This window comes from Microtus pennsylvanicus, chromosome 22 (genome assembly GCF_037038515.1).
Source record: "Microtus pennsylvanicus isolate mMicPen1 chromosome 22, mMicPen1.hap1, whole genome shotgun sequence".
Taxonomy (NCBI): Eukaryota; Metazoa; Chordata; class Mammalia; order Rodentia; family Cricetidae; genus Microtus; species Microtus pennsylvanicus.
Window position 1 is genome coordinate 12839952 of NC_134600.1, and position 17624 is coordinate 12857575.

General features: G+C 37.1%; 1 protein-coding gene across 1 annotated transcript in view; it reads left to right on the forward strand.

Moving 5' to 3' along the window:
* Nucleotides 1-6946: 6946 nt before the first annotated feature.
* The window catches only part of LOC142839955 (uncharacterized), a 44996-nt gene continuing 34318 nt past the window's right edge, over nucleotides 6947-17624 (forward strand). Inside the window, 4 exon segments of the mRNA XM_075956391.1 lie at nucleotides 6947-6980; nucleotides 7168-7228; nucleotides 8549-9966; nucleotides 12599-12608. Coding sequence (XP_075812506.1) covers nucleotides 6947-6980; nucleotides 7168-7228; nucleotides 8549-9966; nucleotides 12599-12608 — 1523 coding nt within the window.

Below are 17624 nucleotides of genomic sequence, written 5' to 3' on the forward strand. Positions count from 1 at the left end.
ACAGACTGTAGTAACATGTTTGGCTGAACCACATCCATGAAAGTGAGCTTCCAGCTCTTCTGCTGTTGCACCATGGTCCACATTGCCAACATAGATGGAACTGGTATCAGCCTCCATCTTCTCCTCAAGAGATGAGATCACTGAGCCAGCATTGCCTGGGGTTGTACTCTTATTTTGGGGTTGTATTCTTATTCATCTTCTTCTCTACCTCATTTTGTAGCTTGTTTAACTTCTCATCCTCTTCCTCTATCTCCCTGACTCCCGGAAGCTTTGATCACATCTACGTCTGGACCCTCAATTATGCTATCCCTGGGGTTCACCTTAAGTAGTACTGGCTCTTCTTCCTGCTTCTGGCTGCCAGGGAGTCCCCAGGTGTGCCCAGAACCTGGAGAGGGGGCACAGGATCAGTGCTCTTTGGGAAGGTTGTTCCCATGGTCCCCTGCACCCCTGGCTCTCTCCCTCTCAGGCTCCCCAAAGTCCCCGGGCCCACTGCTCATGCAAGTATCTCCAACCACCTGCTTCCCCCACTGCCCCTTAAATCATTTTTCTAGGTTGTTTGGGATTGGGCATCAGTGGAGCAGCATTTATCTGAAACCAGAAGAAAACACAAGGGGCTGGGGAGCCATCACAATAGATCTCCTCTGTTTGCAAAGAGAGCAACTATATCATGAGGTTTCTGTCTTTGGAAGACGTATCAATAATTGGAGGTCAGAAACAACAGTTTTGTTGTTTTTTTGGTTTCTTTTTTTTTGTTGGTTTTTCGAGACAGGGTTTCTCTGTGGCTTTGGAGCCTGTTCTGGAACAAGCTCTTTAGACCATGCTGGCCTCAAACTCACAGAGATTCGCCTGTCTCTGCCTCTAGATTGCTGGGATTAAAGGCATGTGCCACCACCGCCCAGCCAGAAACAACAGTTTAAGTGTTACTTTGATATAACTTTTTGAAAGTTGTGCAGTTTGTATTTGTTTAATTTCTTTTTTTTAAAGATTTATTTATTTATTATGCATACAACATTCTGCCTCCATGTATGCCCACATGCCAGAGGAGGGCACCAGATCTCATTATGGATATTTGTGAGCCACCAAGTCGTTGCTGGGAATTGAACTCATGACCTCTGGAAGAGCAGCCAGTGCTCTTAACCTCTGAGCCATCTCTCCAGCCCAGTGTTTATTTAATTTCTGTACACATACAATCAAACGTAGCTGGGTAACATTGTTCAAGATCACACTTTTCCTTGCCTAAGTTTTCTTTGGTCTTTTGATTAAAAGTTGACTATAGATTTCTGCATCTGCTTTTGCCTTTTTATATCCTTCCCCTTAATGCTTTCACAAAAATTGTGCACATTTTTTATTTATGTTTAATTGTGGAAAGTATAGAAGTCATACATGATTTTTTACACTACTTTTTCTGTAATCTGACTATAATCTAAATATATTATTAGTTATCTTTAAAATAATGGACCTTCATCAATTTTATTCAGAAAATTTCTAATTTTATCAGGTCTTTATTGTTTTTTGGAAAGTTTATGTTAAAAGACTGCTTTTATTCATCTTTGATGCCTGCTTCTTTCCATTTCCTGGCATTTCTATGTTTTCCAGTTGTTGATATCTTCATGTTTGAATCTTTGCTACTTAAGTGTTGGTATAATCAATACATAATCCCTTGAGCTTTCTGAGTGTTTCCACTGTGAATATTGGTTTATTATAAGTTGTCCAGTTATAAATTGTTGGGCAAAGCTATTTGTATTCATTTAATGGTAAAAACTTATCATACACAAAATCATAATTTTTATAGATCGTCTTCATAAGAGTCATCTTTTTCTTTTTTATGTTTTGTTTTTCTTGTTTTTATTAATCTGAGAAAGACTTGACTTACTGGATAAAAGCTTTTATGTGTCTGGGCAGGTCGATCCGCACATATTCTTTATGTGGATGACCTGAATTCAAATACCTACATGCTAGTTGATAGGTTAATTGTTGAAGCCCATGTGGGTCCAACACAGATAATTATTTTCCCTAACTGGACTGGAATGGAGTCACGAGGAAAGATCAGACGCAATTTACAGGCTCATCCTTGTAGGGCCAGATCCCTCGAAGATCTCTTTTTGTTTATTATTGAGTGGGAAAACAACATTAGGCTATCTCCTAGGCAACCAGGTGAATGGGCTTTTAGTCAGGTCCTCACCTAAGTGTATGCTAGCTGTCTAGCAGGCCATGAATTAGCATCTCTATAAGACTTCCTCCAAATTACCAAGAAATAGGCACCAAACATTATGACCAGTTTCAGCCAATAACTCTCCTCAGGAAATCTACATTTGTAACAAAAGAAGAGAGGAACTATACATTCTTGCTATTGTTATGCAGAGACAACTTGTCTGCTGAGCTACGTGATCAGCTCTTACCAGGCCTATGGCTTTTATGCTTGGCTGCTACACCATACAGAAATATGGGCCTACAGTTAACAAATCTCTAATATTCCCAATTCAGCAACCTTCCTTTCTGTATGTCACCTGTTTGTGTGTGTATGTATGGATGTGTCTGTGTGTGTGTATGATATTCTCTGTCATGCACAAACACACAAAAATATCAGTAACCTTATTTTCAAAAGTGCTTGGAACTTATAGAGCAGTTGGAGTAAAGCAAGTTGCTTTACATGTACACTGATTCTTTAAAAAGTTGTTCTCTTGAAATTCCATTTAAAAGAATTTCATTTCCTCACTGTGGTGCAGACTTGGATTCAATCACCAATTGTAAGAAACAACATGGTAGTGATCCTAACATACATCATTTTATTATCATAAGAGAATGAGATGCTTTCAGTAATCAAAACTATTTTCTGTAAAGTAAAAACATCAGAAGACATCAAGAGAATATTGTGAATTTTGGTGAAACAGTCAACCCATTTTCTATTATTGGTAAAGGAGAGAACAGGAGCTGGGCATTGGTGGCACACACCTTTAATCCCAGCACTCGGGGCGCAGAGGCAGGCGGATCTCTGCTAGTTGGAGACCAGCCTGGTCTACAACAGTTAGTTCCAGGACAGGCTCCAAACCCCAGAGAAACGCTGGCTAGAAAAACCACAAAAAAAGAAACATATATATGTATATATATATTTGTCTTTGTCATTTGTTTTGACAATAGTGTCATCTATATTGCTGATTTTGTGAACTATATTTTCATCATATCATTCATTGTCTTTGAAAATGATGGACCTTCACCATTTTGTACTCAGAATATTTCTTTCTTTCTTTCTTTCTTTCTTTCTTTCTTTCTTTCTTTCTTTCTTTCTTTATTATGTATACATTATTCTGTATGTGTGCATGTCTGCAGGCCAGAAGAGGGAACCAGACCTCTTTACAGATAGTTGTGAGCCACCATGTGGTTGCCGGGAATTGAACTCAGGACCGTTGGAAGAGCAGGCAGTGCTCTTAACCACTGAGCCATCTCTCCAGCCACTCAGAATATTTCTTATACTCTTTGGTGATAAACAGTTTTACATTTCTCTTCTTGATCTCATATGCTTGCTTCTAATTATTTAATTTTATTTTTTCATTTATATTTTAATAATAAAGCTTGCCTGATGATCATAATGTAAAACAGATGCCATGGCCAGCCTTACACCACAGGCAAGTCTGACACACACCTTTAATCCCAGTAGTCACACTAGTTTGTTGTAGAGTCAAATGCTGGTGTCTCACATCTTTAATCCCATCACTAAGGAGTTGCAGATAGGAAGTGACATGTCTGGACAGAGAGAGGAATATAAGGTGGTACGAGAGAGGAGCTGAGGGTTGAGTCTTTGTAGAAACAGCATTCAGTCTGAGGACTTACAGAGACAGGATACCCCATTTAATCAGTCTAGCAAAATTCACCTAGGGGTTCCCTTGGAGGGGATGCCGAGGCTTAGGAAAAGTTAGATTAAGAGAAATGAAGACAGGATCATAGGTTAGACCTAGAGGAGAAAGGTCAATAGAAAACAGCCTGAGTTTATTTCTCAGCCAGCATATATACTAAATATAGCCAAATGGCAGATCAAAAAGCAGTACACCCAGCTCCCCATCTCCCTGCACTGTGCTTGGAGGCAGCTCAAACCTGTGCATTATCTGATTCAGCTAAGCAGCTTCTAATCACTAACAAGGAGTACCCTTGGCTGGCCTGCACGAGCCCAAATCTTAATAGAAAAAATGCACTCTTTCAGCTGTGCAAAATGCTTTTTCTCTTGGCTAACGCAGATGTTATTCACATCCCTCAAGTTTACTGGAAGAAGTACAGCAGGCATGCTTGAACTCAAAAGGCTTCCTTAAGTCTGAAATGACTCAGAATGATCATTATGATTATTAATATTATGGCAAAAGAGATATTTGTTGTTAATCTCTCCCAAGAAATTACTGCAAGCACTTTGCCAGTGTTTACTTGCTGTCCATTATGATTCAATTTTAACATTAGTAAAACAGTCTATGATTTAACTTTGGTCAATTCTTGCTAGTAGATGAATTTTAAATTTTCTTTTTAATATCAACTCAGATTTTTTCCACATAAATTTATAGCTTTTTGTTGTTTATGTGTGAAAAATATTGATTTTAAAATAATATCTTTCGGGGGCTGGAGAGATGGCTCAGCGGTTAAGAGCACCGACTGCTCTTCCAGAGGTCCCGAGTTCGCTTCCTAGCACCCATATGGTAGCTCACAACTGTCTATAATTCTAGTTCCAGGGGACCCAACACCCATGGCAAATCACCAATGCACATAAATAAATAAATATAAAGAAAAAATAAAATAATATTTTTCCTCTGCAGTAAAATTCCTATAGGGGAATGCATAGAGGTTAAAATGCCTAAAATGAAGATCGTGAGGTGGTGGCTCATGCCTTTAATCCAAGCACTTGGATGGCAGAGGCAGGTGGAGTTTGAGGCCAGCCTGGTCTACAAGAGCTACTTCCAGTACATGTTCCAAGGCTACAGAGAAACACTGTATCAAGAAAAATGTCTTGAATGTAACCAAACTTCAGATCCAAACCATCCATATGTGCATCCTATAATTTTATTTCCACTAATCCAATTTTTTTCCCTGCTTTAGATGATAATTCTCTTTGACTATTTAAATCTTTGTCACCCTTTATAGTTTGGTTCTAATTACTGTTTTGAAATTTTTACCCAAATAGTGGACTATACATGGTAAATGCCTTGCAGCAATTTCAGAAAAGTATTAAGATTCCACAAATAATCTCTCCTAATTTTTAAATTTAGGGCTCAAATTTGTGTAAAAGCATTTTACATGCTAAATAATTAATAGAATCTCCTTTTTGTATATTTTCAGAATATTTTGTAAATTTTTAATCCCCAAGGAGACAAAGTTTGCGTTACTTCAGCAAACATTTTCTCTAAAGTATGTTCAGTTGAATAATCTAATAAAATTCTGTATAATGTTGAAAACAAAGCTAACTTGAGTATAATTCCAATTATATTAAGTAAGAAACTACTAACCTGCAGTACTTTATATCCTAATTTGTTTATGATAAAACTTTTGAGGACTAGAAATTTTCATTGCATGTTTAAGTGAATGGTATTAGGTAAAATATCTTGAGTAAGAATATAACATCATAGACAGTATGTTGTAACAAAAATAATGTCAAGTTTGTATCAAAAGGAAGCATCCATATCTATATCAATGTAAAATGTATAAATAAGTATTTACTTTTAAAATCAGGAAAAATTTTCACTTCTCTTAATATCTATTTTTGTGTCTATTGTACATGTCATGGAATATGTATGTCTGTATATGTCTATATAAGTAATGTTTAAGTTTTCCACGATGAACAATGTATTTTCCTGCAGTAATTTTTAAATTTCCAGGAAGAAGATGGGGCCCCACAACAAGTCAAATTGCTTGATATCATTACATCAGGATGATAAAAGCACTACCATAAGATCAGTTTTGAGTACCAGATGCTCAAGATGGTTCCATCTTAGCTGAAATGATACCGTTTTTACAATGTTCTGGATTGACCTTCTTATAGGAAGCTCAGAAAAACCTTACCAAATACTCAGACTATTTGCAATTATACCAGACAGTAATCTTGGAACTTAACCATCATTTTACTTTCACAGGATCCTAAAGAAAGAACATCGCCCCCATGACAGCTAGAAGTAATTCTAAAAGACTTCCTCTCCTCTCCCAACAAAGTTTGTCCACAGGGTTAGGGACATCATTTAGGGGTTGGTTATAATTGGTATAGGATTTTGGGTTGGAGGGGAAATTTTATTTTTTTGGTTTTTCAAGACAGGGTTTCTCTGTGATTTTGGAGCCTGTCCTGGAACTAGCTCTTGTAGACCAGGCTGGTCTTGAACTCACAGAGATCCGCCTGCCTCTGCATCCTGAGTGCTGGGATTAATCATTCCGGTTTTCAATGGAAACAGGGTCTTAATGGGTATTTCCACCTCTCCTAGATCTGATTGCTTAGACTTGACTGGCATTCAACTCAGAGACAAATATTGCCACGTCTGTTTTCTGAGTGTTGTGGTTAAAGGCACAATACTTCAATACACCCACTTTGTCCATCTTTTCTTCCTTTCTGTAGTCAGTAGTTTTTTTGTACAATATTCTCATGCGTACAATGTACCGTTGATCTTTTCTGTTTTTCTCTCTCTATGAATAGATATTTCTCTTGTAAGGTGGTACAAAGGGTACAGAAATAAAAGAATTGACTCTCCTTTTAAATTTCATTCTAAAGTGACTGTCTATGTCATGGAATAAGAGTGGATAACACCAGCATCATACAACTGTACTTTCAAAGAAGTATGCATTCCGATGTTGCCACTGTCATGCTTACATTGTACACATGTGTGGTATATTTTTGAAGGCAGTGACCTATGATGATGTGCATATCAACTTCAGTAAGGAAGAGTGGGATTTGCTGGGTGCTTCCCAGAAGAATCTCTACAAAGATGTGATGCTCGAGACCTACAGGAACCTCACTACTATCGGTAAAAATAAATTTCTTTCATGTTTCAAAATATGGAGACAACTCTTCCTTGGTTTATGTTGTTGTTCTGTAATTTGATTTAGAAAGGACAATGAGGTGAACAACACAGTCATAGTTCTTAGGATAATAAGCTAATTATTTCACAATGTTAAATAATATAACATACATATTCTGGTACTATATTTTAGGATACATTTGGGAAGACCATAACACTGAAAAACATCATCAATGGTGTAGAAGGCATGTAAGGTAATTTTCTTATACAAGTTTATAACAATGTGCCTCTGATGAGTTTGTAATGTGTTATGACACTTTTAAACAAAACAACAGTGTAAATAAGCACAGCTTTAAATGCATTGATGGTTAATAAATTCTCACAAATCCATATAGCTCAATTTCCTGTATATGAATTGCATTTGCAAGGCATTCATTTAAGAAAAATTCTGGGAAGCAATGACTAAACAGATATTAGCATTAATCATGAGAGCTAGATTATACATCTGCCAGTCCATTTGTTTCTTGTTACTCATGACAGAAAATGTATACACATTTCAGTGATGATGAATATAGCTGCAAACCTTTCTACTAAATCAATAGCCCATGGTAAGTAAGTCTTGTATTACTCATATAGTTTTTGTGACTGTGTTAAGTTTAATGAAAGCAGCTGTTGGAGTCAAGGATCAAGGGGCAGGTGTTGTGGAGAAACCTTAATACCTATACCACAAGCCTCTGAGGAACAGAAAGTCAAACTGTGAGGATTCAATGTGGAAATCTTTTATTGATTATTCTTCCTTTCCTATATATATCATATGTTACTTTTGACACAAAAGTATGAGCATAGGGATATGCAAAGATTTAGCATACCTCTCCTTAAGAACAATTAAGAAGATAAAATGTAGTTCCTATGTAGAGTATACTTGTTGAATTTGATACAAGAATACAAAGTTAATTCATTTTCTACCATCATTGTTAATACTTAAACATACATTATGAAAAAACCACGATGAGTTCTAGGTCTGTGCAAATACTTTTAGGTGTCTTAGTTCACTTAGCAAATGTATAATGATTCACGATATAGTAAAATTTATAAATGTAGTAAAGTTGGTAAAGCACTCAGTGTATGCAGTTCTATTCAAAAATGTAAAAAATTTAATAGAAAAATATAGGTATAGATGAAAAGGTAAACCATGGCACAAAGGAAATTATCATCACAAATATTTTTTGAGATGCAAAATGACCCCTAATGGGTGAACAAAACATGATTTAAAACAAAGATATAAAACCATAATGTTTGATTCCTTTTTACAATTGGAAAAAATATGAAGTTAATTCCTATAGATATGAGGTCTCACAGTCCATTGAATGTGGTGAAACTTTTACATGCGTAAATTATCCTTGCAGGATTGAAAGAAATCAAACTGGAGCGGCGTTTTCCGTATATTCTCACTGTGCTAAAGCCTTGTGTTATAACACTCATCTTCTAAGGAATGAAAAAACACATACCGGTGAAAAATGCTCGAAAATTAAGCAATGTGATAAAACCTTTCTTCCTCACAATCATCTTCAAAGGCATAAAAGAACACATACTGGAGAGAAACCCTATGAATATAATCAGTGTGGTAAAGACTTTACTCAATACAGTGTTCTTCAAACTCATAAAGGAACACATACTGGAGAGAAACCCTATGAATGTAATCAGTGTGCTAAGGCCTTTGCTGAGAACAGTGCTCTTCAAAAACATAAAAGAACACATACTGGAGAGAAACCCTATGAATGTAATCAGTGTGGTAAGGCCTTTGCACATCATAGTCATCTTCAATTGCATAAGAGAAAACATACTGGAGAGAAACCCCATGAATGTAATCAGTGTGGTAAGGCCTTTGCACAGCGTAGTCATCTTCAAGTGCATAAAAGAACACATACTGGAGAGAAAACCCATGAATGTAATCAGTGTGGTAAGGCCTTTGCACATCATAGTCATCTTCAATTGCATAAGAGAACACATACTGGAGAGAAACCCTATGAATGTAATCAGTGTTGCAAGGCCTTTGCACGTCATAGTTGCCTTAAATTGCATAAAAGAACACATACTGGAGAGAAAACCCATGAATGTAATCAGTGCGGTAAGGCATTTACACGTCATAGTTCCCTTCAATTGCATAAAAGAACACATACTGGAGAGAAACCCTATGAATGTAATCAGTGTGGTAAGGCCTTTGCAAGTCATAGTCATCTTCAAGTGCATAAAAGAACACATACTGGGGAGAAACCCTATGAATGTAATCACTGTGCTAAGGCCTTTGCTGAGAACAGTGCTCTTCAAAAACATAAAAGAACACATACTGGAGAGAAACCCTATGAATGTAATCAGTGTGGTAAGGCCTTTGCACGTCATAGTTCCCTTAAATTGCATAAAAGAACACATACTGGAGAGAAACCCTATGAATGTAATCAGTGTGGTAAGGCCTTTGCAAGTCATAGTCATCTTCAATTGCATAAAAGAACACATACTGGAGAGAAACCCTATGAATGTAATCAGTGTGGTAAGGCCTTTGCACAACGTAGTCATCTTCAAGTGCATAAAAGAACACATACTGGAGAGAAACCCTATGAATGTAATCAGTGTGGTAAGGCCTTTGCACAACGTAGTCATCTTCAAGTGCATAAAAGAACACATACTGGAGAGAAACCCTATGAATGTAATCAGTGTTTTAAGGCCTTTACTGACAACAGTGCTTTTCAAAAACATAAAAGAACACATACTGGAGAGAAACCCTATGAATGTAATCAGTGTGGTAAGGCCTTTGCACATTATAGTCATCTTCAATTGCATAAAAGAACACATACTGGAGAGAAACCCTATGAATGTAATCAGTGTGGTAAGGCCTTTGCAAGTCATAGTCATCTTCAAGTGCATAAAAGAACACATACTGGAGAGAAACCCTATGAATGTAATCAGTGTGGTAAGGCCTTTGAATATGAAAACAGTCTTCAGAGTCATAAAAGAATGCATGCTAGAAAGAAACCTTAGGAGTGAAATCAGTGTGGTAAGGCCTTTACAGAACAGAACTCCTGTACTCTTGAAAGGCATAATATAGCACCTACTGTAGAGATATTAATGAATGGAATTTGTGGTAGGTGGAGGAAGGTCATTGGTTAATCAAGAAACTGCCTTGGCCCATTTGATAGGCCAGCCCTTAGGTGGCTGAAGTAGACAGAACAGAATGCCGGGAGGGAGAGGGAAGTGAAGCAGATGTCATTTCCTCTCCTGTCCGGGGGAATATGCGATGCAGCCTGCCACCAGTGCAGACATGCTGAATCTTTCCTGGTAAGCGCACCTCTTGCTGCTACACAGATTAGAAATGGGCTAAATTAATATGTGAGAATTAGCCTAGAAGAGGGTAGATGTAATGGGCCAAGCAGTGTTTTAATTTATCTCTGAGAGTTCAAGGACAGCCTGGTCTACAGAGTTATTCCAGGACAAAGATATACAGAGAATATAAAATAAAAGTAAAAATAAACGAAATAGAGGTTAAAGTAAAACCGCACAAAGATAGAAAATACACAGAGAATCATGATACTGTATGCTATTGTCTTCTCTGAATTGATTTAATGGTGAGGAAAGAGCAACATCTGCTAAAAGATATTTGTTTATAAATGCTCCTGAACTAATCCAAGAAAGATATTTTGAAAATACCTTGACTTCAGAATTTGGATCTAAGGATATAATACTTTGGAAAAGAGATTCTTCTTTTGTTTTCACAGGATAAGACCCTATGGATTGCTTCTATTGTAATATGGTACAATAGACCACGCCCTCCTGAAAGGTTGCTGTGAACACCTTCAGAAAATTACTTATCTGCTAACTGAGACAAATCTAGCACACAGGTTATACCCTCAAAGACCTGATTAACAGCGCCCCTATACAGCAGGAAGCAGTTTGGAGAGAAATAACTACGTCCATCTTCCCAAATATTGTTTATAAATGTTCTTTTACATTTAAAGGGTGATATAATATAGATATAAATAATTTGTTTTTTTATTATTTATTTATTTATTTATTATGTATACAATATTCTGTCTGTGTGTATGCCTGCAGTCCAATCTACCTCCCTCCCTCTCCCTGCTTGAGAGAGTTATTTCCAGGTTCTAGTTATTACAAACAGTGCTGCTATAAACATAGTCGAACAAATGCTTTTGTAGCATGACTGGGCATCTCTTGGATATATTCCCAAGAGTGGTATTGCTGGATCCTGTGGTAGGTTGATTCTGAATTTCCTGAAAAACCACCACACTGATTTCCAAATCGGTTGCACAAGTTTGCATTCCCACCAGCAGTGGATGAGTGAGCGTTCCCCTTACTCCACATCCTTTCAAGCAAAGGCTATCATTGGTGTTTTTTATTTTAGCCATTCTGACAGGTGTAAGATGGTATCTCAACGTTGTTTTGATTTAAATTTCCGTGATCACTAAGGAAGTTGAACATGACCTTAAGTGTCTTTTGGCCATTTGAACTTCTTCTGTTGAGAATTCTCTGTTCAGTTCAGCTCCCCATCCATTTTTAAATTGGGTTAATTAGAATTTTAGTGTCTAGTTTTTTTTTTATTTGTTTGTTTGTTTTGTTTTGTTTTTCGAGACAGGGTTTCTTGTGGCTTTGGAGCCTGTCTTGGAACTAGCTCTGTAGACCAGGCTGGTCTTGAACTCACAGAGATCCGCCTGCCTCTGCCTCCCGAGTGCTGGGATTAAAGGCATATGCCACCATCGCCCGGCTAGTGTCTAGTTTCTTGAGTTCATTATATATTTTGGAGATAAGTCATTGTCTGATGAACATCTTCTCCCATTCAGTAGGATGACTTTTTGTCTTAATGAGAGTATCATCTGCTTTACAGAAGCTTCTCAGTTTCTGGAGGTTCCATTTATTCATTGTTGCTCTCATTGTCTGTGCTACTGGGGGTTCTAATATTTTTATGACCAGATGATATTTTTAGGAATGTATTTTTTATTGATTTTTTTGGCTTCTACATTGCTCTTTACTCCCCTTCCTGTCTTTTCCCTACTCCCTTTAACACTCCCCCATTGTCCCTATGCTGCCAATTTAGTCAGGAGATCCTGTCTTTCTCTACATCCCATGTACATTATATCTATGTAAGTCCCTGCTAATGTCCTCATTGTTGTCTAAGTTCTCTGGGATTGTGGTTTGTAGGCTAGCTTTCTTTGCTTTACGTTTAAAAACCACCGATGAGTGAGGATATGTGTCAGTTTTCTTTCTGTGTCTTGGTTACCTCACTCAAAATAATGTTTTCTAGCTATATCCATTTTCCTGCAGTATTCAACCTGCCATTATTTTTTTTGCTGTGTAGTACTCCATTTTGTAAATGTACCACATTTTCCTTATCCATTCTTCGCTCAAAGAACATTTAGGTTGTTTCCAGGTTCTGGCTATGACAAACAAAGCTGCTATGAAAATAGTTGAGCACATGTCCTTGTGCATTTTTGAGCATCCTTTGTTTATATACCCAAAAGTGGTATTATTGGGTCTTGAGGAAAGTTCTTTCCTAATTTTCTGTGAAATCGCAACACTGATATCCAAAGAGGTTGTACCCCTTGAATTCCCACCAGCAATGCAGAAGTGTTTCCTTTTCCCCACAATCTCTCCAGCATAAGTTGTGATCAGTGTTTCTGATCTTGGCCATTCTTACTGGTGTAAGACAGAATCTCAGAGTTGTTTTGCAATTCTCTGATGTCTAAAGATGTTGAACATTTCCTTAAGTATCTTTCAGCCCTTTTAGATTCCTCTGTTGAGAGTTCTCTATTTGGGTCTGTGCTCCATTTTTTAAAATTAGATTATTTGTTTTTTTGATGACCAATTTCGTGAGTTCTTTGTCTACTTTGGAAATCAGACCTGTGATGTGAGGTTTGTGATGATCTTTATCCATTCTGTAGACTGTTGTTTTGTCCTGTTGACCATCTCCTTTGCTTTACAGAAGATTTTCAGTTTCAGGAGGTCTAATTTATTAATTGTTTCTTTCAGTGTCTGTGATGCTGGGATTATATTTAGGAAGTGGTCTCCTGTGTCCTTGTGTTCATGTGTACTTCCCACTTTCTCTTCTATAAATTTCAGTGAGGCTGGCTCCATGTTGAGGTCTATGATCCATTTAGAGTTGAGTTTTGTGCATGGTGATAGATATGGGTCTATTTTTATTCTTCTACATGTTGATATCCAGTCATTCCAGCATCATTTGTTAAATATGCTTTCTTTTTTCCATTTGATAGTTTTTGCTTTGTCAGAAATCAGGTGTTCAAAGGTGTATGGATTATTATCTGGTTCTTTGATTTGGTTCATTCATCTTCTGTCTGTTCTTTTGCCAATACCAGGCTGTTTTCAGTATTGTAGCTCTGTAGTAAAGTTTGAAGTCAGGAATTGTGATGCCTTCCCAAGTTCTTTTTTTTTTTTTTTAAATTATTTATTATGTTAACACATGTTCTGTCTGCATGTACACCTACAGGCCAGAAGAGGGCACCAGATCTCATTTCAGATGGTTGTGAGCCACCAAGTGGTTGCTGGGAATTGAACTCAGGACCTCTGGAAGAGCAGTCAGTGCTCTTAACCCCTGAGCCATCACTACAGGCCCAAAGTTCTTTTATTGTACAGGATTGTTTTGTCTATCCTGGGATATTTTCTTTTCCATATGAAGTTGAGTACTGTTCTTTCAAGGTCTGTGAAGAATTTTTCTGAGATTTTGATGGGCAGTGCATTGAATCTGTAGAGTGCTTTTGTAGTAAGATTGCCATTTTTACTATGTTTATTCTGCCTAGCAAAAAGTATTGGAGATCTTTCCACTTTCTGTTTTCTTCTTAATTTCTTTCTTCAAAGTTCTTGTTATACAAGCCTTCCACTTGTTTGGTTAGAGTTACTTTGAAATATTTTATGCTACTTTTGGTTATTGTGAAGGGTGTTGTTCCTCTGATTTCTTTTCCAGCCCTTTTATTATCTTTGTATAGGAGGGATATTGTTTTTTTTCCTGATCCAGTATTGTGCTACATTACTGAAAGTGTTTATGAGTTGTAGAAGTTCCTTGGTAGAATTTTGGGATCGCTTATGTAAACTATCATGCCATCAACAAACAGTGAGCATTTGGCTTTTTCTTTTCTGATTTGTAGTCTCTTGATCTCCTTTTGATGTCTTATTGCCCTACCAAGGGCCTCAAGACCTATATTGAATAGATTTGAAGAGAGTGGACAATCTTGTCTTGTTCTTGATTTCAGTGGAATCGCTGGGTGTTTCTCTACAGTTAGTTTGATGTTGGCTGTTGGCTTGCTGAGTATTGCATTTATTATGTTTAGGTATATTCCTTTTATCATGAAGGGATGTTGTATTTTATCTAATGCTTTTTCGTTATCTAATAAAATGATCATGTGGTTTTTATTTTTCAGTTTGTTTATATGGTAGATTATGCTGACTGATTTTTGTATGTTGAACCATTCTTGCATCTCTTGGATGTAGCCAACTTGATCATGGTGGACGAATGATCTGATGTGTTCTTGGAAATGATTTGCCAGTATTTTTTTTTTGTATTTTTGTATTTTGCTCATGAGTTAGATTGGTCTGTAATTTTCTTTATAATGTTTTTCTGTGGTTTGAGTATCAGGGTAATTGTAGCCTCAAAAAAGGGGTTTGCCATTGTTCCTTCTGTTTCTATCATGTGAATAACTCGAGGAGTATTGGTATTAGTTCTTCTTTGAAAGTCTTGTATAATTCTGAGCTGAAACCATCTGGTCCTGGGCTTTTTTTGGTTGGGAGTCTTTCGGTGGCTGTTTCTATTTATTCAGCAGTTATAGGTGTGTTTAATTTGTTTATCTGGTCTTGATTTAATTTTGGTAAGTGATATTTATCCAGAAAGTTGTCTATTTCTTTAAGTTTTCCAATTTTGTGGAGTTTTTGAAATATGACCTGATGATTCTTTGTATTTCCTCCATGTCTGTTGTTATGCCCCCCTTTTCATTTCTGATTTTATTCATTTGCATATTTTCTCTCTGCCTTTTGCTTAATTTGGATAAAGTTTTGTCTATTTTGCTGATTTTCTATAAGAACCTATTCTTTGTTTCAGTGATTCTTTGTATTGTTTTTTTCTGTTTCTATTTTGTTGATTTCAGCGCTTAATTTGATTTTTCCTGGAGTCTTGAATCTGGTGAATTTACTACTTTTTGTTCAAAAGTTTTCAAAGGTTTTAATTCACTAATGTGGGATTTTTCTGTCTTCTATATGTAGGCATTTAGTGCTATGAACTTTTCTCTTAACAATACTTTCATTGTGTCCCATAAATTTGGATATGTTGTGTGGTCATTTTCATTGAATTTTACAGATTCTTTAATTTTTTTTTTTTACTTTACCCATTGATGATTCAGGTTAGCATTGTTTAATTTCCATGTTTGTGGATTTGATAAAATTAGTATTGCTGTTTACTTCTAGTTTTTAACCATGATGATCTGATAAAATACATAGGGGTATTCCGATTTTTTTTTTATATTTGTTGAGGTTTGTTTTGTTACTGAGTATGTGGTTGATTTTTGAGTAAGTTCCATCAGGTATGGAGAAGAATATATATTGTTTTCTGTTCGAAAGGAATATTCTATAAAACTCTTAAGTACATTTGAGTCATAACATCTGTTAGATACCTTATTTCTCTGTTAATTTTTTGTGTGAATGACCTGTCCAGTGGTGAGAGGGGAACATTGAAGTTTACACTATTAGTATGTGGGGTTTTATGTATGTTAAAGTCCAGATAGTCAACCATAGATATCTTGTCTGGCTCAACCGCCCTTGTCCTAAGTTGACCAATGCCCTTATCTCTAAATTGAACTCCCCTGTCCTAGCTTTCAGTTATGTTGCTCAAAAATTCAAGCCATGTAAATTGCGTTATTGCTGCTGCTAACTTAATGCTGCTAGGTGGGGGTCTTTCATCAGTTGGGCACATGTGCTGACTATAGGCATCCTGTTTCCCTAAGCAAACGGGATGTTCTCATGATAGCAGGTCAGCTGCGGGTTCTGGGAGGGGGTACCAGAGGGTCTTTCATTACCCCCTTTTTCTTTTTCATGGATTTAATCATAAATCCATATGTTCAAAAACCTCTACGTCATTCTGCTTTAATATCTGATATTGCTGGGAGAGTACCATGGTTTGGATAACTGAAAGTCTGTCTTTTATAAATTGCACCAGGCGATTTAAAATGGAAGAGTCGATTGTAAAGATAAGAAGTAAAATAAATAGGGGCCCAGCTATGGTTTTTTAACCATGGCGATTTATTAAACCATCCTTTAAACTATCCTTGTTGAGAAGATAGTGGAACATCTCTAGGGTGTGCAGAATATCTCTTAGCAAAGTTATCTGAATGAGGCTTGAAAGTAACTACATGATAGACATTGTGAACCACTGTATACCAGAGAATAGCACCCAACACTCTGGCAATAATAGTCTATTGACTACAAAGAGCTTAACTCAGCCTTAAGAAACACATGGATGCCTTCTCATAAGAGACAAGTTCCAGTATTATGAAGACAAATCTCTTTTACTGTAGACACCGGGAGTGTTGATCCTCAACTCCAGAGAATGTGCCGGAGAGGTCAGTTTCGGTCCAGCTGGCAACACATGGCATTTACGGGTTTCCATTGCATCCTGTAACATCAGCTTTATCCAAATGTACAGGGTTGTGTCCATTGTGAGAACTTTAACAAACAATGAGAGAAAATGCAATACAGGATGACAAATGTTCAAAATAAACAAAAAGCCCTAAAGCCAGAGGACAGCCAATGAGGACATAAATACCCAGGCTTTAGGAAAAAAAAAACCTGTCAAGAGATAAGGAGGCTTTAGGTGTGTTTGCTTCTCTCTGCAGTTATCTGCACAAAATGGTCTGATCTGGAAAAGTCTCAAACTGTACAAAATAATTCCTGTCAATAGGTCCCAGACACACAGAGGAGGAACAGAACAGAATTGCCTTTTGCTTCCGCTGTCTGATATTGTGCTTTAAAAGACATTAAAAAAATGAGCAGAGCCCTGTGGGTTTCTGACTTTAGGAAAGAAGAGCCTTAAAGGTGATGTAAGCCCATCTTATAGCAGATGTGTCTGCCCTGTGCAAGCCTTGAGCTCAGGATGTCATCATCGATGTCAGCCATTGTCAGCAGATACATGAGCGGCAGCTAACTAGCCAGGCAACAGAACTAGTGGCAACGATGCCGGGGTGTTTTGAACCCAGAACAGGACAGGAGGGAGGGAGGTCTGTCCAGTCATTTTTGCTGGTCTCCAGGGCCAATTATGTCAATTTGTTCTTTTAGAATTTTATTTATCCTATCTATCTGACCTGAGCTTTGGGGTTGGTAAGCTTAATTTCCAATTGATCCCCAATATCTTGGCCACACCCTAACTTACCTGGGCAACAAAGGCAGGTCTATTATGGGACACGATCATCTTGGGCATCCCCAATCTTAGGATGATTTTTTTTTATGATCTTCTTAGCCATTATATTGGGTGTCTCAATCTTGGTCAATGTATGATGGCTATCTTCTTTGGCAAATGTGTGGCCTCCTGGAGGCTCAAAATTTCTGCAGATGTATATTGCTTTGTGTATATAGGTGAGGGTAAAAGCA